The sequence below is a fragment of the Pezoporus wallicus genome, unplaced genomic scaffold, assembly GCF_028554395.1.
Source record: "Pezoporus wallicus isolate ANWC-B61680 ecotype Strahan unplaced genomic scaffold, APGP_CSIRO_Pwel_v1 contig_6966, whole genome shotgun sequence".
Lineage (NCBI taxonomy): Eukaryota > Metazoa > Chordata > Aves > Psittaciformes > Psittacidae > Pezoporus > Pezoporus wallicus.
Genome location: NW_026639746.1, coordinates 2,814,733 through 2,838,262, shown reverse-complemented (window position 1 = coordinate 2,838,262; position 23,530 = coordinate 2,814,733). Strand labels below are relative to the sequence as shown.

At 42.7% G+C, this 23,530-nt stretch overlaps 1 protein-coding gene across 6 annotated transcripts in view; it reads right to left on the bottom strand.

Annotated features, from left to right (window-relative positions):
* The window catches only part of GRM8 (glutamate metabotropic receptor 8), a 356,684-nt gene extending 333,969 nt beyond the window's left edge, over positions 1-22,715 (bottom strand). For 2 of the 6 annotated variants that reach the window (XM_057415733.1, XM_057415734.1), the window contains exons 1-2: positions 22,533-22,715; positions 15,100-15,945 (exon numbers count right to left, since the gene is read on the bottom strand). In XM_057415733.1, the coding sequence (XP_057271716.1) occupies positions 15,100-15,609 (510 nt within the window). In that variant the 5' untranslated portion in view covers positions 15,610-15,945; positions 22,533-22,715. Of the gene's footprint in view, positions 1-15,099; positions 15,946-19,347; positions 19,372-21,100; positions 21,271-21,387; positions 21,784-22,278; positions 22,457-22,532 lie in introns of those variants that run through there. The other 4 variants (XM_057415737.1, XM_057415735.1, XM_057415736.1 and 1 more) reach the window with 4 other exon arrangements.
* Positions 22,716-23,530: the final 815 nt, after the last annotated feature.

Below are 23,530 nucleotides of genomic sequence, written 5' to 3'. Positions count from 1 at the left end.
TGTTTCATCTCCGACACTATATTTAATTCCCTGCTCTGAATCCAAAAAGAAGGATTTGCCCAAGAGCCTTGTATAAGTCATGAGTAAACATAACACCGTGATAAAAAGCAGGGCACCATCACTTAATGAATGATACCCAAAACTGGCATTTGAAACCTATCATCACTTTCTTTTTAATTGTAAGATTTCTAAAATAGAAATATTTTGTTTCACATGGGATATAAATTAGTGTATAACACAAAACAAAGACATCTTGGAGAGCTTCCCTCTACAAAATAATAAAAAAAACAAAACCAACAACCAAATAAAGAAGTCCCCAAATCCCAATTCCACATGATCATTTTGGTTCAGATTAAAATGAATGCTTATTTTAAGTTCAGCTGTCAAACTGACTAATTATTTGCACAGCCTTGCTCACAATATTGCATTCATGCTTGGGGTATATTAAAAACAACTGAAAAGGAGGAAAATTAAAAATAGAAATTGCCTTTCTAAAAGGCATGGAAGGCCTTCTTTGCTGCCGATCCACTCCTGGCAATTAGATGTGGCAGTTGTTTACCACACAGCTGCCAAAAGTTGAACTAATCATAGGGATTTTTACTCAAGCTAGAGATAAGCAAACAAAGTTACAATGAAATCAGCATGAAAAATAAAACAAGAAATGGTTCCTGAGACATTGAGAATTAAACTGGAGTAATTGTCAGCTACAAATCTTCTACACAGCTGATTTGACTGTCACTCTTCTCAAGCACTGAAGAACAAAAAAAATCCACTCAGCTAAGCAGAACATACCTAAGTAGACATTTGCACACCTGTCTTAATTTTCTTTTATCCTATGCTACTTAATTTCATGCCTTGTTGTAATAATAGCAAACATCCATTTTTCCAAGTCACTCTAATATAGATGGCAGACATGAGTTTTAACAATTTTAATTTTACTGGGCAATAATCCAAATATTTTTTTCCTGACTTGAATCTCATTCTTTGAGAATGGTTTCCTAAGGGGGATGTACAGCCTCTGACTGTGGGCCAGGCAGGCTTCACCACTTCCTCCAGAGACTGACGAGTTGCATATTTAAATCATACAGTGAGTTGGATAATCCCCTTTCATAGCAAAACCCAGGGGAGGGAACTGTGTAAGAGGATACAAGGAATCCCTCATTAAGAACTAGCTATCTGAGGTTCTTATATGCCCCCACCTCTCACTCTTAGACGTGATTATCCAGGAGCCTTTATATTGACAAATCTCTTTGAGAACAGAAGCACTATAACCAAGGAAGCAGGGTGGGGCGACCCTGGACTTCAGTCCTCCAGAGCCACTGGGTACCCAGCTCCATGGGCACCAAGCCATCAGGCTGAAGATTCACTTCTGCATGATCTGCCCAAGGTCACAGCGAAAGTCTGTGCTGAAGCAAGACAAAGGGTGCAAGCCTTCAATGGGCAACACCACAGGGAAACCTGTCACGCTCAGACTTTGCAGCTTGCCATTGAGCCAAGTGACCCATCCCAAAAATACCTTGTGCTTTCATCATCTTTACTCTTATTCTCTCCTGCATGCCAGAATCAAAGATTATTTGATGCAAATGCAAAGACGCAATAAGGTAACTTGAATGATGAATCTTTATTCCTGAAGCACAAGTCCTTTGCTATTCAACCTAAAAATAGAAATAAGGAGAGGAAAAAAAAAAGAAAATAAAAGAAAAACACATGCTTTGAAACTTGGCAGGAATGGCAGGAAATCATACCTTGAGTCACGGGGCACTCTCAGCATCATTTCCAACTGCAAGCTTTTCCTGCTCCCATATACAGCACAGCTACCCTCCCTTCATATTCCAGTACCTAAGACTAGCCCTAGAGATACTGTTCTTTCTCTGCAGTGCATCTTGTTTCAAATACCTTACACATCTGATTCCCAAAATGCTGTTCAGTTGGTAATAGAGATGTGAACTAGCTCACAGATAATGAGTTTTTGCTGTTCAGATGTTTAGCTGAAGAGTTCCTAGTGGCTGAAACAACAGCTCTGACTGCATTTACGATTTTCAAGTTTGAATTGTTTCTAACATGCACCAAAAGAAATGCTGGTTAATAAGATAAATATTTACACACAAAATTTCAAAGGGCATCGTTAAATTCTGTCCAACAAAGATGACATCAACACAGAATTTTTCTCTCATGTTTCATGCTTTCTAATAGCTTTTACTTTCCTTAGGAACACTTCAGTTCTGCCTGAACTGAGCACAAAGAGAATCAGTCCTTTAATCCTCAGGACAATAGATGTTTTCTTCTCACTTTGGAAAGTAAATACAGCAGCTGGTAACTTTTAAACCCTGTGCTTTGTTATGCATAGGATTGAAAACAGAGCCATCAAAGTTAGGAGTGGAAAATTCTGGCTATTTTACCTAGATAATTTTCCCGATACAGAATTATATATTTTTACATTTCCATCCAGTTTAATTTTCAGAAAACTAGGAAGTAGGAAATTTTTCCTGTCCTACACAACTGGATTAACCTTTAGACAATGTATAACAAGGTACTCCTTCGCAATATTTTTTTTCTATTTTTTTTTATAACCTGTATTTTTCCCTACTGAAACAACATCCTAGATATATAATCCACGCTCTAACTCCTTTCTCATTAGAATTTGGAGTGTTATGTTTGCAGTTAGTCCATATTATAAAAGCCATTTTGCAGATTGCCAGCACCCTCAAGATTAGTACCAATACATAGAAACAAACCACTTTTCTTCTAATTGAATAGATCCATATCTCTTTGCAGACTGAGAACAAAAGAGCATTACAATGATCATATCTGAAAATGCCACAAAGCAATAATTGAGAACCCACATCCTCTTTTGTTACGCACCTGTTGAATTCCTGTACTGAAATAGAAAACCTACTGACAGTAATACCAACAGGACACAATATTGCATGAATGCAAGAGATTATTTGGCTCTGGATAAATCCAGTTTTACAGTGACATAATTCACTAGCTTGCCTGGAATTCATCCTCATTTAAACACGACTAGAAGCGACACAAAAATCAGTCTCTCCCTTTTGAGTAAACAACAAGCAGGTCCTATCCAGCTGGCTACAGAAGAATGAATGTAGTCATTTACACTACTTTTCTGCTGCTCCTGAACTCAGCAGAAGTCAGATAGCTGAATGCTAAAACAAGTCGTACTCCTGCAGCAAGGATTCTGCAGTCCTGGGATTCCCTGGCCTTCGCACTTCCCACTCAGTACATGATACCAGACCTGACACCCTGTTTGTCTCTTTCTGCAGGACATGTTTTTGTTTAGTCCCAGACACCACAGCAGTGAGCATAGTCTGAATCCCCTGGTTTTTTTATGTTGCTCCTAATGAGTTCCTTAGCTTGGCTTACCAAGATACATTCTCTTCTCCCACAGCACTCTCTTGAGAGGTTGTTTGGACTATGTAGTCCACAGCAAATGACTTTATGGTAATATAATAGCATAGTAAACATACATACGCAAAAAGCACTCACGCATACTTTGCATATTCCCTCCTTCCTATTATTAGCCAGTATGTATTGTCTTCTATAGCAGTGCATTCCAAAATTTCAGCCCATGTTCCACTTCACCTAATAATCCTTTCACATATCATCCAAATAAGCAAGTCATAAGACCTCCTGTAACTTTACCTGCATTCATATGGCACACCTTCTAGACTGGTGAGACCGCTGTCCAGATGACAGCCCTCAAGGAAGTCAGCTCTTCTAGAAGGGCACTTTCTATGTTTCAGCACTATTGATAAAACCGCAGCGCCAAAAGAAGAAATAAGAATGGCAAGAAAGCTAGCCCTTTCTTCAGTGATTTTCTCAAGCTTTGTTTTGGAGGTTAAGTCTGGAGAACTATTGCAGGCATCTTTGAAATGTTTCTCTAATAAATACCCTAACTATAGCTGTGGTGATAACTTTTCACTAAGACTTTAGTATTTCGAAGGACTTTACAAACAAAAACCAAGAAAATTTATCAGAGTAAAAGTAACAATCCCTTTGGGGGATCAGTGCTACCATAATGCAATGGAGTTGTTTGACAAAATTGTACCCAGCTTGGCAGAAGACTATAATGCCATTTAAAATGTGACAGAGCCACTATCAAAGTAAAAATATAATGGAATTTACTACGCGCTTCTTTCAGAATGATATCAAAAGTGTGCTGTCAATCATTCGCTGCTTTTAAGTTGTCGTGGTTTAAACCCAGTCAGGTAACTCGTTCACTCACTTCCCCCCCGTTTCTTGCCCTCCCCCTGCTCCCGGAGGGACGGAGAGGAGAATTGAAAAGAATGCAACTCCCACGGGTTGAGATAAGAACAGTTTAGTAACTAAGGTATAACACAAATCACTACTGCTACCACCAATGATAATAATGATAAAGGAAATAACAAGGGAAGAGAGTACAACACCTCACCACCAGCCGACCGATAACTTGCCCCCCCTCAGCCCGACCAAGCACCGACCCATACCTCCTCCAACCCTGCAGTCCCCCAGCCCTTCCAGCTAACTCCCAGTTACATCCTGGGCATGACGTGCTGTGGTATGGAATACCTCTTTGGTCAGTTTGGGTCAGGTGTCCTGTCTCTGCTTCCTCCTGGCTTCCCCTCCTCCCTGGCAGAGCATGAGCCTCACAAAGTCCTTGGCCAAACCAAAACATCGCTATCAGTTCTGTTCCCAGGCCGAAAGTCAAAACACAGCACTGCACCAGCTACCAAGAAGAAGAAACATGACTGCTACTGCTGAACCCAGGACATAAGTTTACAGAAGAAGCATGTGCATAAATGCACCAGTGAAGAGAGAATAAAAGATCTTGATTCTGTCTCTACAAATACTACTGCTGCACAACCAAATGCTGGAGGCATCTTCCATGAAAGAACATACACCAAAACTCAAAATATGAATTATTACAGCTCAGAGAAATCACTTTTTTGTTCCTGCTACTCAATCTAAAGCTACAAAAGACATACAATAGGAGGAGCAATCCCACAACACCGTGACATATCTCAGCATTGCTATCAGAAACAATTTATTTTAGAGAAGATTTAGAGCCAGGTATCTATCTGAAGTGCCATACAAGAAATACTACAGTGAAGTAAAAAGGAGACACCCTTGTTCCTTTAAGGCTTAATCTCTTAATAAGTATCTCCCTTATTTCCTGTTATCCCTGTAGATAGGTCCTACTCATAAGTTGCTCAAACTCCAGGTCTTCCTCCTGCTGAGCCACTAGTACTCTCAACCTACATAAACAGAGACATAGTCAGGGCCTTGTTTATTAAGCATGTCTGAAAAAAAAAATTGGTTTGAGATTGTGGAATGAAAAACTTACATGAAAAACACTGGGAACAGTGGTCAAAAAGTAGATTTTCTTAATAAGAGAGAGAAATGCAGCAGGTGGGAAATGGAAGAGAAAATTACATGAATAAGACTCCTCTCACAGGAAAGTGAGGAAGCAATTAAGAAACTGGCACCACCCTTGCACGTGTTTAAAATCTTCTTATAAATGTGTATTACTTCCATGCTTCCAATACTTCAGGCTTCTGAAGCATTCCAGTGAGAAAAGGTTCTGTCCGATGAAAGTGCAAGCAGGAATCAACCCATCATCTTTCTGCAAACATGAAAGATGCACCTACACACATAGACCTGATCTAGTCCCCCTCTGAAAGCATTTTACTCTCTCTATTGAGGACAAAGGCAGCCAAGGGCAAACAGCCTCCTAATTTAAGGCCTCACTTAAATGTTTAATTGTCCTGTCAGAAGGATAGGGGACATAATATCTTGCTGGGAGCATATGCAGGTCCCAGCCCAGAGGAGCATTTTGCTCTTGGCTATGTAATTCATTCATGTGGAATTAGTGTTCTTCAGTAAGACTTTTGTTTGGATGACTATTTTTCTCTGATAAATGCTAGCAAACACAAGGATGTATATTTAAGCACTCTAAACCAGTTTAATCCTAAAAGCACAATGTGCTTTAGGGAAAATAATGAGGATGGAAATACACAAAACCACAAAGTCTACCAGTTGGTTGTTACACAAAGTAGCGCCTGGTTTCTGATGACAGTCAGAATGCAGGACTATTCATATTGCACAGCTGTCGCTGTACTGAAACAAGTACCCACCAGGGAAAGAAAAAAAAGTCTCAATTTAGTTCTCATTATGACTAATAAAACTAACATTGCTGTACTAAAACACTGAAAATGTATCAATGATCCTTGCAGTGTCTTGGCTTCTCTTCAGTGTGATATAGGAGCAGAGGAGCTCTGTCCTGAAAAATCAGCAGTGACGTCTCCACTGGTAAATCACATCCTTTTAGAGCACATCCCTCAGCAACAACTCAGCTGCTTCCACTGCTAGACTGTCAGGATGGTGCCTAACTCAGCTGCAACCTGCGCCAGCCGAGTCGCATGATTTCCAGACAGGCGTCAGAAGTCAGCAAGAATCATTCCCTCCCAGTAATTTGCATGCAGCCCATGCGCTGGGGGAATAAAGGAGTTTGTGACACAGATGTGGATGTCTGTGACACCTGGCCTTGATGTCAGTGAACTATGCCAGGTACATTTTGTTTACTAGAAGAGATATAAAAAGTGATTCCTATTAACACAACTTCTTTTAAAAAACCCACTGTAGAGTTTGTGTTTCTGTGCGTAAGTGAGCTCTGGTTGAACTGCTAGACTCAGCCTTTCGGTCTTCTCTTTTGTGAAATTATGAATAATATCTGTATTATAAGTACTATTTAACAGATAATTCAGGGACTTCTGTCACATACAAAAAAAATCCTAATACCAAAAGTTTCTACAGCTGTAGAAACTCAGCAAAACTTCAGCTATGAAAGGGTGAAATAATTCTCTCTGCATATGGGGGGAAAAGATGTATATATATATAAAGATATATAGATAGATATATATAGTCCCACCTGCCCTCAGGGAACTAGGAAAAAAAAAAATAAAAAAATCAGACCGTTGGTCTTTAATAGCTACACTCTCTTCGTAAGGTACTCACATACTGGTTATGGAATGACATAAAAACATCAACATTTTAGGCAGCTTCAGCTTCCCTACAGAAACAGGGAAGACATCTCAAACCATTTAATAAACAGTAATCAAGCTTCCTGTTGTTGCTTAGAAATGGTTAAATACAAGCAAATCAAAATGACAGAAGAGAAGCACAAAAAGGTCAAGTTATGCTTCTCAAGCCTTGTAGCAAGCCAATGACAAATATGAAAGACAATTCAGAACACTAGATTGCCCCTTTGCTCTAACTACTAGTTATAGTTCCATCCAAGAATGTGAGAAGACTAAAAATATTAAATCTTTAGAGGAATATTTAAAGGAACTAATATACTGTAAAATACTAAATGAATGCATCAAATTGCTTTTGTGCTCCCTTATCTCAAGCATCTTAGCACAAATAAAATTTGATGTTAATCAGTGCTAGCAATTTTCACAGAATCTGAAGATGTATTATTTCCTCTGGCTGCAACTATAAAATTTCCCTACTATTTCATTATTGATACTTGCAAAGTACCTGTTGTACCTACCTTGGTGTTGACCTGGCATTTGCCTCTCTTGACCATAACACACTGAACCTGGTACTAACAATAGAATCATGGTTGAATTAAAAGGGGGTTTTGCATAATCAACTATCCACTACCATGGAAACATAAAGAGATATGAATGTTGTTTCTATGTAAAAGCTGAATTATGGGGAGAAAATGTTATAATGGTGTTTTCCAGCCAATACCAGGACAAGATGCACAGATATGTGCTTGCAATAAGCTACAAAAAAAAAAAAAAAACACCCTGTAAAATTAAATGGGATGCATTGGCAATGTGTTCCCTTTACAATTAAGAATGATTCAGACAGTACAAATATTATCTAGAACAAAAGTAAAACAAATCTGCTCATCTTAAGAGCTGATTTCAAAATGTTTCAGTTGTCTTCTCCCTACTAACAACAATTTTTCTTCACACTTCACACTTCACACAAGATTTTCCGCATATGTTTTAACCATACCAAAAAAAAAATCCTATTTCATCTTATTTCAAATTTCAAAAGCTGTGCAGCAGAAAATGTTATCAACAAATGTAGTGTGAAAGAGTGAACAGAAAATTGATATATTTTAATTAGTGCAACACATTTTTATTAATATCTCAGGTAAAATTCTTGAGCCTGCTCTTCACTTTTTATAAGGTATATGATATAGCTCTTCCGTTATGGAAAGGCCCTGCAGTCAAACATGGAACAGACTGACTCCTGCATCCACCTGGAGCCTCTGAATTCAGTAATGCTCACGAGGTGCAAAAACATCCATAGATGGAGACAGGATGAGGATCTGTGTATGGTTCAGGTTGCCTCACAGAAGTATGCATGTACTTCCCGGGGTTATGTGATAAAATGCTATTACATTTCATCTACATCATATTCTCTTCAATCACGAGATGTACTTGATTGCCACAATTAAATACAGAGCCCTGTATTTACGAAGTTCATTGAGGTTATCCTCTGTGCGATGGCAATTCCCTTGTTTCTGGAAGACCCATCTGCTCTTTTGTGCAGGCCTGGAACACAAGGCAGCAAAAGCACTGGATGGCAGCCTAATGCAAAAAGACACGCAACGAAGCCTGAAAATAGCATCATCCAGGTACAGCCCTGCTAGCTGCACACAGCTACCACAGATATGTGCTAAAACCCAAAATGAGGTAAGGAAATAGTCAAAGCAAATAAACACAAAGCTGATGGAATTAATACATTCACTTCTAGATTTACTGAAATAAAATATGCTTTGCATTTTGGATGGTTGCACGTAAAGTTGAAAGAGTAACTCCATAATGTCATTTGTACTTGTACTTCTGAGGAGGTAAAGCCGTATGAAATGTATAAGGCAACTGTGAATGAAGTGAATATTAGTCCCCCCAGACAGCAACTATTAAAGTGGATTACAGAGGTACAGCAAGAAAGGAATTTAACCAAAAATAGGAAGTCATTTAGTCTTGGAAAAAGAGGAGAAAACAGAAGGCAGGGCAAGGCAAAAAGCAAGGCAAGGCGAATCAATCAAGATAAGGAAAGGAATAAAACTGATGATGAATACTTTGGCTTTATGTTCATGCACATAAATATATACATATAAGCTTAAGATCACAACTCACCAAGCATACTGTCCACTTATCTCAATTCACATGCAAACCATCATCCCTAGGCTGCTCCTAGTGTGACCCCGGCTAGAAGATGTGTGCAGGTGACAGATGGAGTGTACCAAGTTGTTCAGAAATAGTGTGAGGTTTTCAGATGGGAGGACATGAGCATAAACAAATGTTTCTCTTTTTTCCAGCAGATTTTAAGCCCTGTTATGAGTTATTCAGACATTGAACAAGTAAAATCTTTGGATACAGGAAACATGATACATGGAGTGAGCCGAGTTGGTCCTTTTTTCCTCCAGGCCAAGTCTGAAGGGACCAGGAACAGCCCAGATGCTTACAGGACTCACAAAAAGCAACTAACGGATACCACCTGGCCATGCCTTGAGCACCCTACAGGAAGCCAAACTTTCAATGAGACAAAGCCAAGGAAGGGTGTAAGAGTGAGATTTTGACTGATCTAGTCCATAGAAAGCTTGTCTTGTGCTAGTGAGAGCTGGCCAGCTGACACAGGCAGCCCTGCAACAGATCTACCAGCCAAACAAACCAACTTGGCAGAAGGATTTCCAGACTGAAAAAAAACCCAACCCAAATACCAAACATTGTCACTTCCCATTACTCAGAGGAGCAGCTCCTCATACACCAAAAGAGAGAAAAGAGGCTGGCCCATGCTTGTCTGTCCTGTTTCTACAGTCACTGCGATGGGAAACACTAAAAAGCTGTCAGGGCCCTGAAATGCACCAATGGACTCTCCTTTCCCTAGGCCTGGATTTGGCTTCATGTGTTCAAGGTAATTTCTAATGTGGTGCAGACACACTACCCTGGATCAGCCCAGGAAAATGGCTAAGTTGAGAGGAAGCGCTATGAGTAGCCTCATAGGACCTCTGCTCACCTCCTTCATTTGGAAGCTGCTCTGGCCCTTGCCCTTAGCTCCTGCTTGATATGTTACTGGCCTTGTACGTTGCTGATACTGACCTGTCTTCCTGGCTGGTCTTGGACCTGCCTCACTACTATGGACTTGTCTGCAAGTCACTGGACTATCGGCTAAACGTGGCTACATGTTTTGCTGTTCTCATGCAGGTGAGGCTGTAAGACCACTGCCCTTCTAGCATTGCTGTCCTCTCAGCTCCTGTCTCAACTGCTCTTGTGAAGCAGCCTACTCCTGATGTTCTCTGGTAAAAATAACTTAGAATGAGCCATCAGCTTCAAGTGGGGACAATCTGTCCAGAGATCCATGAAGAACTGTTTAAGTGGGCAGCTACTGTGTTACCGCCAAACACAGTTCTGCGCTCGCCTTGGAAGGTCCTTTCCTTTGTCCACTGTATTTGCAGCAAGTTCTGAAAGCTTAATAAGTACCTGTTTCACGCAGTCTTTTTGCAGCAATCACCAGAGTAACGTAAGGCAAAAAGCTGCCTCCTTACATTAGTTAAGGGGTCACAGGTCCATTTTTAAACAGTTAATTCCTTGAACAAGTGTTTTCTGCTTACAAAGTACCTCTGAAAAGTCTAAACCCATCAACAGGTAAAATTTAGGCAATCCAAATCTGAACCTTAATGTTTTGGACCTTCTTTTTTTTTTTTTCATTTTTTGTAGGGTCCTCCCTCACCTCTTCTCATGAAAAGACTTTGATAAAAGGATACCATGACTACCAATCAGTTTATGCTATCCACCAGATCATCAGATAGGACTATTGACCTGTATGTTTAATGTTGTAAAATCAATAAAAGAAAAAAAAAGTCAAGAAAAACAAAAACTAGCAGCATAAAAATTCGAACTGCTGAGCATAGTATTCTCAGGCTACCTTTGCTTGTGTACTTGCATGGAACATATGCTTTTTACAGTTTCATCACAAATTAAAATTCCACTGGATAACAATGTTCTCAAAAACTATGTAGTCCTGACATTTAGGAACTTCAGAGCAGATATTAAAGCAACACTGAACTTCAAATTACAGGTTCAACTTCCTGAATAGTACTGTTAGACAGAAATATGGATGAATTGCACTCATCCTGGGCCTAATGGAAACAGGCGTTTGCATGACAGTGATCACTGACTTCAGTGAAAGCACAGGCATTTACACCAGCTGATTACATACCAAGATGCAGTAAACACAGCTTTCTACCTGAAGCCTTTGTGAGCCTTTGTGACCAAGGTCTTGGTCCTCAGCTGCAGAGCTGTGGGGATGCATCAGCTGAGAGTTTCAGCCCATGCCCTTCGTCTAAGTACAAGCCAAACTGGATTATACTTCTGTATTTCTGGCAAATAACCCTTAATTTCCTAGTCCTCTTGACTATAACCACCACGAATAGTTTCTATAATGCTGCTGAGGGTCTTACCCAGAATCCGTTACTCATGCAGAGATCATAGAATGGTTTGAGTTGGAAAGGACCTTAAGATCATCTAGTTCCAGCCATCTGCCATGGGCAAAAATCCAACACACTAGACCATGTCACCCAGGGCTCTTTCCAACCTGGCCTTGAACACTGCCAGGGATGGAGCATTTACCACTTCTTTGGGCAACCCATTCAAGTGCCTCACCAGCCTCACGGTAAAGAACTTCCTCCTTATATCCAATCTAAACTTCCCCTGTTTCAGTTTATTTATTACCCCATTACCCTTTGTCCTATCACTACAGAGTCCCTCTCTAACATCACTATAGGTCGCCTCCAGATACAGGAAGGCTGCTACGAGGTCTCCACACAGCTTCTCCTCCAGGCTGAACAACCCCAACTTTCTTAGCCTGTCCTCATATGGGAGGTGCTCCAGTCCCCTGATCATCCTTGTGTCCATCCTCCTGACTTGTTCCAACAGTTCCATGTCCTTCTTATGTTGAGGACACCAGAACTGCACACAATACTTCAAGTGAGGTCTCACAAGAAGAGAGTAGAGGGGCAGGATCACCTCCTTTGACCTGCTGGTCACGCTCCTTTTGATGCAGCCCAGGATACAGTTGGCTTTCTGGGCTGCGAGCACATGTTGAAGCTGGCTCATGTTAAGTTTCTCATCGACCGACACCCCCAAGTCCTTCTCCACAGGGCTGCTCTGAATCTCTTCTTTGCCCAACCTGCAGCTGTGACTGGGATTACTCCAACCCAGGTGTAGGACCTTGCACTTCATATTGTTGAACTTCATGAGGTTGGCATCATCCCACCTCACAAGTGTGTCAAGGTCCCTCTGCATGGCATTCCTTCCCTCCAGTGTATCAACCGAACCACACAGCTTGGTATTGGCAAACTTGCTGAGGGAGCACCCAATCCCACTGTCCATGTCAGCGACAAAGAGGTTGAACAAGACCGGTCCCAGCACATATCCCTGAGGGACACCACTCATTACTGGTCTCCAGCTGAACATTGAGCCATTGACCACAACTCTTTGCCATGCGGCCACCCAGCCAGTTCTTTATCCACCGAGTGATCCATCCATCAAATTGATGTCTCTCCAATTTAGAGACAAGGATGTCGTGTGGGACAGTGTCATTTGCTTTGCACAAGTCCAGGTAGATGATGTCAACTGCTCTACTCCTGTCCATCATTTCCGTAACCCCATCAAATTGGTCAGGCAGGATTTCCCCTTAGTGAAGCCATGCTGGCTGTCACCAAGCACCTTGTTGTTTTTCATGTGCCTTAGCATGCCTTCCAGGAGAATCTGCTCCAAGATTTTGCCAGGCACAGAGGTGAGATTGACTGGTCTGTAATTCCCTGGGTCATCCATTTTCCCCTTCTTGAAAATGGGGGTTATATTTCCCTTTTTCCAGTCATCAGTAACTTCACCTGACTGCCATGATTTTTCAGATATGATGGACAGTGGCTCTGCAACTTCATTCGCCAGCTCCACCAGGACCTGCAGACAGATTTCATCAGGTCCCATGGAATCGTGCACATTCAGGTTCCTAAGATGATCTCAGACCTGTTCCTCTCCTACAGTGGGCCTAAGGTCTTCATTCTCACAGTCCCTGCATCTTCCTTCCAAGACTTGAGATAACAGATCTACTTCTGAGAGGAAGGTGTAAAAACAGACTTCAGATGCAGGTCCAACATCAGACATTAAAGGGTATAATTTGTCATTTTTTACATTACTAAGAATATTTGTGAAGGATCTATAATTAAAACTAAAAGAGATGTCTCCTCTTTTTGCCAGCAGCTGTGTTACATCAATTAAAGGGATAAATAAGATCCTTCCCCCAGGGGATATCATGTGACCCTCTATTGATTAAGACTGCAGTAGAATGTTATTTGCAATCTTACAGCAAAATGCAAATCAGGAGGTAGCTATCATGGTTTCAGAAGACAAATTGCCGCTATCTTAGATAATTCATAGACCTCTTCCCTTCTTGTTGCTATCAATTCACAGTTAATGCATGTCTTAAAAGTCTTAGTTTCTTAAATCAGTCAATGGCACTGTATTCAACTCAAAACTGGGTGTAAGTCATAGTCTACATGTCCCTGCATTATAATGTGTATTAAACTGACCATTCCATCTATAATTAGTTCAGAACTATACACTATATAATTGGATAACACAATTCAAAAAAGTTCATGAAATTAAAAATAGGCACCTCCAGCAACCTGCATAAATGTTCCCAGGAAAGACAGGCCTCCCCCATCAGGCACAGATCCAGAGGTACCCACCATATAGAACATTTTAAGTCTCAGCTCAGTTTTGCATACTTGATGTTCAAAAGCTAAACATATGGCTGGAACAAGTCCACTACTCAATAACCTGTGCAAGTAACTGTAGCTACAGATCAGTTTTGAGATTGTAACAAACACCAGACCACAACCCAGAAGACACTTTGCTCTTCTGCTGAGCTGTAAATCCATCATTATGCCCTTCATGGGAGATCCAGAGGGAAGGATAAAAGCTCCATTTAAAGGTCTGAAACACTCTGCCAATTTGAGAAACCTTCAGAAAAAGAGCAAATCTTTCCTTAATTCTAAGCAATCTCTCAGTTACAACAATTATAAAACAAGTGCAACGCTTCTCAAAACACATACCGGCAATATTTAACATTATCAGAATATTCTCCAGCAAGAATAGACCCTAAAGAGAGGGTCTTTAAGTGGTCTTTAGTGGTTGTGAAGTTGTAGGACATAAGGTAAGGTCTCTGAATGGAAGGAACAAGTCTGAATAATAGCGGACAGTAGAACAGTAATAGATTCAGACAAAAGTTACAGTCATTCTGTGTGTACAAAAAAGTGCTCAATCTACCATCATCTGTTTGCCATTGCACAGGATTAAAAATTGTCCACTGCCTGATCTGTTCCAGCTAAGTCAACTGATTAGAATGTGTTCATCTTCCCATTTAACTTAGCAAGTTTAAAAGTGGCAGGTTTGCTTTTCCATTATTTATATCAGAGCTTAATAAAATACATGGAAGGAAACACCAGTAGAACTGTTGACCAAAACTGATCTTGCAAAGTGATAACAAAGTCTGCAAAAAATATTGCCTTGTAAAAAATATGGAGGAGGTTAAGATTTCAAAGAAATCAAAGATAATTCAGTACACTTCATTTGGCTAGACATGTACATCAATAGCACTACAATATTACTGGCATAGCTTGCTATGTAGGGAAATTATCTGGTCCTCCTACAAATCGATTTCTGTTCAAATCTTATATTTCATTCTCCTGGAAATTTGGGAAATTAATCTCAACCTATTCTTGATGAGTATAAATGCTTAATACAGAGCAAATGTGAGTAGCAAATAAATAAGGATACAAATCCCTAAAGAGTTAAATCGTGCTCTGGTTTTTTACAATTTCAAAAGAGGCATTTGACACCCTAAAATATGTCTGCAATCATTGGTCTTTTCCCCCCTTTGCCTTGAAAAGGCAAACCAGTCGTTTTAGATTTCTGAATATGAAGAAGTCCTCTCTTTTTTGAAGATAACACAATCACTTCACTTACTTCATTGTGCTTGAAATCTAAAAGACAGGTAGAAAATGTTACTTACCTTAAAAAGTCTTAAAATATTTGCGACCATAATGGACACTGAACTTGCTGCAGCACCTATCACACCTGATATCTTGTCTGGCTTAGTGAAAATAGGTGGGTCACCATTAGCACACTTCACGTCTGAACCATCTTTTTCTATCAACGCTTGCACAAATGTTAAGGACTGCTCCAACGCATAAGTGTCTCTGGAACACGTATCAAGGATCCGGACACCCAAGGTGATATTGGCAAGAAGATCAGGGTCTTTGTTAATCTGATCAACTGCATACAGCATTGCCTCTAGTCTGTGGATCCCTTTCTCCTTCTTGAGCTCCCCACAAGGCACCCCTCTATCCCCTTTTGCATGGACGGGGAACAGTCCTCCCAAGATGATGTCCCCATCCAGTCGGATGGAGTGGGCATATTCCTGGCCATGAGTTCTTTGCACCAGGGTGAGTATCCAGTAGAATTTGGCTGTTAACAGGAAAAAACAGTGGCAGGAAACTAGTCGTTTTCCTTTGTATACCATTTTCTCTGAAGACGTCGTTGCTCTCCAGTATCCAGATCTTCTTCTTGCTAAAGGATGAGGCTGACCATTTGAAGCTGCACTTTCTGGAGGCTACCATCAGTGCCCAGTAAATAATATAGAACCATGCGGTAGGTAGAAAAAGGATCTCAGCAGAAGTACATAAAACGTGTTTTACAAAAGATGTCCACGGATGCCATAGGTCAATCAGCTTTTCTGAGAGGTGGCTTTCAATTGCTTTTTGTTGATGGCAGAGTGTAGGGTTGTATGTCTGGTCCTGGTGCTAAGAGGAAGTTAGTAGCTTATGTCTTTGTATTTTGCCCTACAGCTGAGGTACTTCTGGAGAAATAATAAAAAAAAAAAAAAGGAAAAAAAATGAGAAATACCATTTAGTTCAGCAGTTTTACACGTCACACTGTATTTACTTTTGAATATGAGTTACATCGCCTAGGTTTTACTTTCTATATTCTTTAAGAGTGTAATTCTTGGCCTTCTGTGAATTTGAACACCTGGGTGCACTGTACTACAAGCTGCTAAATTGATGACACAAACAGAGCAAAAGCTCTGTTTCGGAAAAAAACTTATCCTGGTGTTCAGATTCCAAACAGTAATTCTTATTTACCTTCACATTGCATGACATCCAGAAACAGATTTGATCTGTAGCACATTTTTTTTTCTGGTTTGCTGCATCATTCTGTTCCTGTCTACAGAAGTGCAATAACTACTTACACTCTCACTCACAGTGAGGTTCCATTTATGACAATGGAGTAATCAGAGTTCCTGAATTTAAGTAGGCTCTTCAGCCACTGCAGTACAAGCATATTCAATCCATTCATTTAGATACTAAACTGATTATTTCTCCAGTGGAATTCATTTTTTCTGGGTTTACTATATATCTAAAATGACTTCCAGATAATTTCTAACACTGAATTACTTCTATGAAAAGGTAACTGATTTCTTAAGCAAAAAGAGCACAACGTATCTGTTAGGAAACCAGCTGAATATCCAGTATTCCCTTTCCAACATTCTACTTGAGCTGAGGCCTAACATTAACAAGGTCTCTAGTCCCTGCTTGGATTTGGACCATATTAAATAGGAGCAATATTGCACTCCTACTGACATATGGGGAAGTCCTACCGATTTTAACAAAATCATACCTAAACACCTGCCTGTTATAAATATCTCCAAATTGCCCCCACTAATTCTTAAGTGAGTGGTATTTATTTCAATATTTAACAAAACTACACATGCCTGAAGAAATTTTTAGACCTCTGAGGAGAGAGGTAATTCATTTTACCTGATAATAGATAGGTACACCGTGGGCAACTCCATCTGAGCCAGTCAGCATCTGTTATAGGCTATAGAAAGCAGCAGACATCCGAGGGTACAACTTACCTAATGTTTTTCTTTTTTAAAGTTTTATTCATTATGAAATTAATCACATTGAACAAGTGCATACCTCACTGCCTATACAGAAAATCCCTGCAAGAGGCTCATCTGTAGATATATAGATACTTGATCCCTAGTGATCTAGCTGGTTCCTACCAAATATATTATCAAATCAAAAGACAATTATAGGCAATGTTAGAAGACAGTTATAGACAACTATACTGTTTTTCAAAGATTTTAATTCTTTTCTACAAGAATTTTATATATTATGTGGTAACAGGACTTAATGTTGTTTGATAACACTTTAAATTGACCATCCTATTGTTACATATTTTTCCTCCACAGTGATAGTACTAAATTCACAAAAGCTGAAGAAGAGTTTTTAAATAGTGTTTAAATAGAGTTTTAAATATTTGAAGACCTGAGAAAAATATTCATAGTGGAAAGTTTGCTATTGAATGTAAAGGTATCTCACTGTGATTTGGTAACAGAGAAACAACTTGAAAATGAAACATGTTTAGTGGGTGTGAATAAAATCAATTGGGAACAGCAGCACACAAGACTTACAGTGCTTCTTAACATTTTGTTTTCCTTGAATTTGGTTTAGGCTTAAATCTAAATTAAACAAAGCACGTGCCATTGTTCTCCTTTGACTCCTCCTGGGCACATAGCTTACAAAGCTTTCTGGGCTTCAGCCCCATGAGCCAGACTCTGGCTCAGTCACAAATGGAGGAACTTGACTAATGTCACTGTGTGAGTTGATACAGCCCTGTGGGATGTTTCATAAATGGCCCATGTTATAGAGAAAAGATTGCAGGAACTATTAACTAGACACAGTCATCTATTGTCTTGATTGCCTCAGTAGAAAAACACACTAAGTATTTGAAATAGTAAAGAGTAAAAGTTGTGGCTACACCTAAAACAGAGACAGAGGCAATTTCCTTTCTGGTTCCACAGTGAATAACCAACTCGTTAGTCTATGCATGTATGTACAACCCAGACAGAGAGAAATTCTCTGAGGGAAGAAAAGATAGGACTATTCTTATTTAATGTTGTACAGAGAGCAAGAAAGCAACACTGCAAAAGTGAAAATATTCATGAAGGAAAGAAACGCTGCTTTTTCTCTTTCTCAGCCTCAGGTCAATTCCTTACAGCCAAAGAATGCCAAGAAATTAAAGTGACTGTCAGTCTTTGTACAAACAAATGATGATGAATTCAGCTATTGCAACCCAAATTCCAACAATAACAGAGAAGCTATAGTGAGCCTGATATCCTCAGTCCAATACCTTATCTGGACCTGACTGAAAGTCCAAAGAATTAATAATCAGCATTTTCAACACTATAGTCCACATAAGCATAAACTGCTCTGCCTCAGCTTACATGTTTTCCTGAAAAAGTATGTTCTGTGATGCGAGTGGCCACAGCTTGTCTATAAAACAGAAATAAAATTTTAAAGTGCTCTTTTTAAAAATTTAAGACCTTTTAGTCCTTTTTTATGTTACCTAAGAAATAAAAGCTACTATAACATGGCCTAATTTATTCCTGCCACAATGCTTTTCTTATATTGATTAATATTACCTTTTACAGAATGTTGTAAGCCTGTGTAGCTAAGCAGAAAGCATCTGATCTAAATGGATTCCATTTTTATCAATGAATTTTAGTGAAAAAGCATAGTTCTCTGTGCTATAAAGCCTGAATGAACTTTCCTCATATGCAAGATTTCATTTGAAGTAAAATGCTGTCCTTTTCCAATTGACCATAAAAGTACGAATTAATGCAAATATATTCTTGATTTATCAGGTTCCCAACTGTAGTACCTGGTGTTCACCAGACACATGACTTCAGAGAAGAAATTCGTACATTTCCTCAGCACAGTCCAAGAGTAAGTGCACCACAAAGCCTCTCTTCCAGTCACTTTCGAATACATGCGTCTCTTGGGTTTAATTCATTAAAAGTATCTGGCATTATCAGAACATGCTGCTATTTTGAAAGTCAGTATTTCAGCACAAACCTCCACTTGTTCTGCTAGAATATGTATTTATTTTTAAACCTAAGGAGGCGGGGTACTGCAAGACAGGGGACATGGAAACTTCTGCATGTAGTGTCTGGTTCTGAAATTACTTCCTTCATATAATCATTCAGTTTTATCAGATGGTTGTGTACTTTGATACCATGGTTGGGTACTTCGGTACCATGTTGTCAGAGTCAGTGCATGAGCATATGCCTGGACCAGTCACTATTTCAACAAAAACTCATCACACCGAGAGGTAGGCTCATTATGAGAGTTCTTTATGTTCATGGAAAGGTCTAAAAACTGAGGTGTGACAGATAAATACAGGCAATGTCTCTTACTTTGGTAAGAAGTTCCCTGAAAGAGCTGCCTTCTGCTGGCACTGGTTGTGCCTGAAATCATACAGAGAGATTCAATATGCTCATCTGGAAATATTGCTTAAACAAATAAATCTCACAGTTACAGACCGTTGCAGGCGTAAGGAGCACTCTCCACAGCAGAGCAGGAAAACATGTTCCCTCATCTCCTTGGAACACTTTTTAACTGACATTGCCAGCCAGACACACAAGGCCTTTACCGAAGGACAAAAAAAAAAGTATTTAGAAGTATTAAAAAGGTATTTAGTCAGGGGAAAAAACATCTGAGAAAAAGTATTAGTAATTTTGTTTGAGGCCAAAACATTCGTCATTGCATTGGAAGCACGGTTGGAACTGCACTAAAATAAAATAAAACCAATATCCTGTGAACTAGAAAGGTAAGAGTTTTTGGGTGAAAACCCATTTCTAATTTCACAAAATGTCAGATTGTCCAGTCAATGCAAAACTGATCTGCTTTTACTAACTGAAAACCAAATAACAGCATCTTCCATTGTGAAGTTCTCAGAAGGAAAAAAAATCAGTAATAAAAAAGGCAAAAAATGTGATTATTTTTAGTACTGATATGTTACTTCGGAACTATCAAATAAGAATGATCTTGCTAACATTCATTTAGCGGCCACAAAAGTTGCCTCTTTCTTCTGCACCGCATTCGGCAATGACCAAAGAGCTGAACTCCACACGAAGCAGGTAAATAATTGCCACCTGCATACACTAAGCTGACACATAGGGAAGATTAATGGGTTTTGCTGACAACAAAAAGGAATTTGGAATTTTGGCCTTGACTTCACAACGCCTAACTTGCAGGAGAATTGTTCACTGATGTAAGTAGTCTTATCTACCTCAGCTCTTCTGTAATGGTTTGCTGTGCCCCTGCCACAGAGGTAACCCTTAGACAATAATAAGGACTTCAAGGTGAATCAACCTCAGTACCTTGCTCACAGAAACTATTTCTTTCGAGGGCACCGTGAGAGAAATGTCTCCACTCAGCCTGATCAGACTCTTTTCAAATATTCAGAAACACCTGCCTCCACTTTCTACCCTGCATATATCCATTTTCCAAACAAGCTACCCTGCCAAAAACCAGTACAGGTCCTTTTGCCAGGGTGAGACTAGTAGGAGCTTACAGTTTTTAAGAAGGAAACAGCACAAAATATTTTCCTCTGCCCTTGCTTGCCTGGTCTCCCAGCTGAATAAACCCCATCAACATTAACAGCTTTAGAGCTGTTTTCAGCTCTGGTCTGGCAAGTGATGATCAAGGAGATTTCCCCTGCAGCCCAGGAGAGCTCTTTCCCTTGGTTTTGTTTCCATTTTGCCCTCTTCCCACCAGGCTTCAGCTCCCCAGTCGGCACAGCTGGGCTCAGACCCGGCGAGGGCAGAGCAGCCCAGCGCCTAGAAACGCGCCTGAGCAAGCATATCGTCCCGGGTCATCCTGCAGGAAACACCCGTGCCTGCACCCGTGTCCGACCCGCAGCGGGCACGCGAGCGGACGCGGCCCCCAGGCGCCCAGATAGCGGTGAGCCCCGCACAGCACTCCGCGCTCCACACCTCGCGCTCTCCGAGCGCCTCACCCTGCGCACCTCACCGGGCGCACCCAGCCCAGCACTCCGCGCCGCATCCCGCGTAACCTGCCCAGCACTCTGTGCCGCTCTCCACGTTCTGCCCTCTCCCCCATCCCGGTTCTGGCTGCACTACCGGGAGCAAACGGCCGGCCACGCACCGGCTTTCCGTGGGGCTCCTCCGTGCTTTCCCTGCTGCCTCTCGGCTTCTAACGCATCCCGGCACCGTTCTCGGGCCGCGGGAGGGCTGGCGCAGCCCGGCCGGCCCCACCCGGTGGAGGGGCCCGGGGAGCGCCCCGGGGCTGGGCGAGCCGGTTCCCCACGCGCAGCTCCCCTACCATCTCCCATCACCGCGGTGCTCCTCCCTTGAAGGGAGCCCCCTATTGTTCTCCGCTTTACTTAGCTGAGATTCCCCCCCCCCCCTTTCTCTTCCCAGGCTCATCCGTACCCCAGCTGGCGCCTGTTGTTAAGGGATTCCGGCATTGCTTTGGCGAGGCTTTCACCGGGGCCTCTCTCCTTCCAGCCACCGGCCGCGGGACGGGTTTCAGCTACCGCACCCGGGGTTCCCCCGGCTGGAGCCGAGGCCTCGGAGGTCGCTCCCTCCGAGCCCGGGTCCCTAGCCAGGAGCTCTGCACCCGCGGCAGCGGAGGGGCAAAGCCACGCATCGCCGCCTTTTATTTACAGACGTCCGTGAGTCAGTCCTCCCCTCGCATCAGCTGGTCAGCTTTAATGCGCCTCTGTTTCCCCTCAATGAAAATCTAAGTCCCTGGTCCCAGAGGACAGAAGCTTGCGAACTCCAAAATGCCAACGCCGGATTTGCAAGCACTTTGGGTCACTGATAGATTTTTATCACTTGAGTTGTGTTGAGGTTTGTTTTGTTTTGGAGGTTTTGGTTTTTTTTAAACCGTGTTATACATTCACCTGCCAACACTTGGGATTTCCGCAACAAACACATGCCGGCGCTGGGGGATGTTGCTCCCCGTCGGGACCTCTAACCCCCTCCGCTGCCCCTTGCTTCCTTTCCCGGGGGAGAGAGCCCGGCGAGAAGCCTCCTTCCTCTTCCCACCCGAGGTCTCCGCAGAGCCGAGGGAGCGGAGCCCACCCAAGAAGCGGGGCGGGTGGGCAGCAGCTCGCCTGTCCCCGGAGCCGAGGAGCCGAGAGGGAAGCAGACAGCGGAGGTCAGGGCTGGTCCTGTCCCCCCTGAGAGGCAGGAGCCCCCTCTTCCCTCCCTGCTCGCGAAACGTGAGCAGGGCGGCGGGGACCGCGGGGAAACCCCTGTGCTCCCCCCCCCACCCCGGGTGGCAGAGGACCCAGTTAAGGAGGGAATGAGAGATCTCACCGGTCGGGAGAACCGATGGTCTCCCTTGTGACGGCATCGTGCCCGGGATCTCCTTCGTTTAGAGCTGATAGGGGGAGAATATCGACGATAAAAATGGTAAATAATTAAAGCAAAAAGACAAATCCACGGCGCCACGAAGCAGGCGGAGGGGATTGCCTAGCTCAGAAACGTTAACTGAGTCAAAACTTGCATTATTTGTGGGCTCCTCTCTCCTTAAAATAAGAAGTAACGGCGACATACACTCATATAAATACCTTGATCGGAGAGAGTTGCATATCCACATCACTGTAGAGGTCACTGGAACTGATGCTCGGCGCCCATCGGGAGTAGCATGAGGTAATTTCTGGACAGCCCTCGTCTCAAATAGCTTTCCCCGGTAGCGTCAGCGGGAGCTCGGAGCTCTGCCTGGGACAGGTATCCAGGAGAGCAGCTTCAGTAGCGCTCTGTATAACGCCTGCCATCAGCCGAACCTGCTCCGCTGCCACCTTCCTTACCCCTCCTCCCTCCCTTAAAAAGAAAGAAAAAAGAAAAAAAAAAAAAAAAAACAAACAGAAAATCCCACCCAACTTTTGGGGCCGGTGGCCCAGCCCCGTGGTGACACACACCCTCTGCCACCCCGCCGCTCAACTGCAGCTGCGGACACACGCACCGGCCGGGTCGCGCCTTTCACAGCTCTATGCGAAAACGCCCGCCGGCCCGGCCCGGCCCGGCCCGGCCCCTCCGCGGCAGGAGCCCCGCGGCTCGGCGTGCCCGGCCGCCGGCGGGAGCGGCTCGGCGCTGCTAGCGCTCACAGCGGCTCCGGCGGCGCGGGCGGGCAGGGGGCGGTGCCGCACTTGTAGCTGTTCGTGGTGCTGAAGGCGGCGGCGACCCCGTGACGGCGGCTCGGTGCGGCGATCCCCGGCTCGGCACGCAGAGGCGCGGCACCATGTGAACCCCCAGCGGGCCGCGGCTGCGGCCCCGCTCCCGCCCGCCTGGCCTGGCCTGGCCTGGCCGGGGCGCGGTGCCGGCCGAACGTTTGCGGGATTTCTGAGCAGAGGAAGTCAGTAAGGGCTGAGACGGTCGCGGTGCGGGAGCGGGAGCAAGGAGGGGGCCAAGGACGGGGGCACAGGCGGGAAACGGGGCTGTTTAGTGCGGCCTCCCCCAGGGTGCGGGGCCTCTATCTCCATCCCGCCTTCCGAAGGCGAGAGAGTGGTGTCCTCCCGTAACTGGATCGATAACACAGGGGAGCTTTCCCGACGCTTTTTGTCCCATT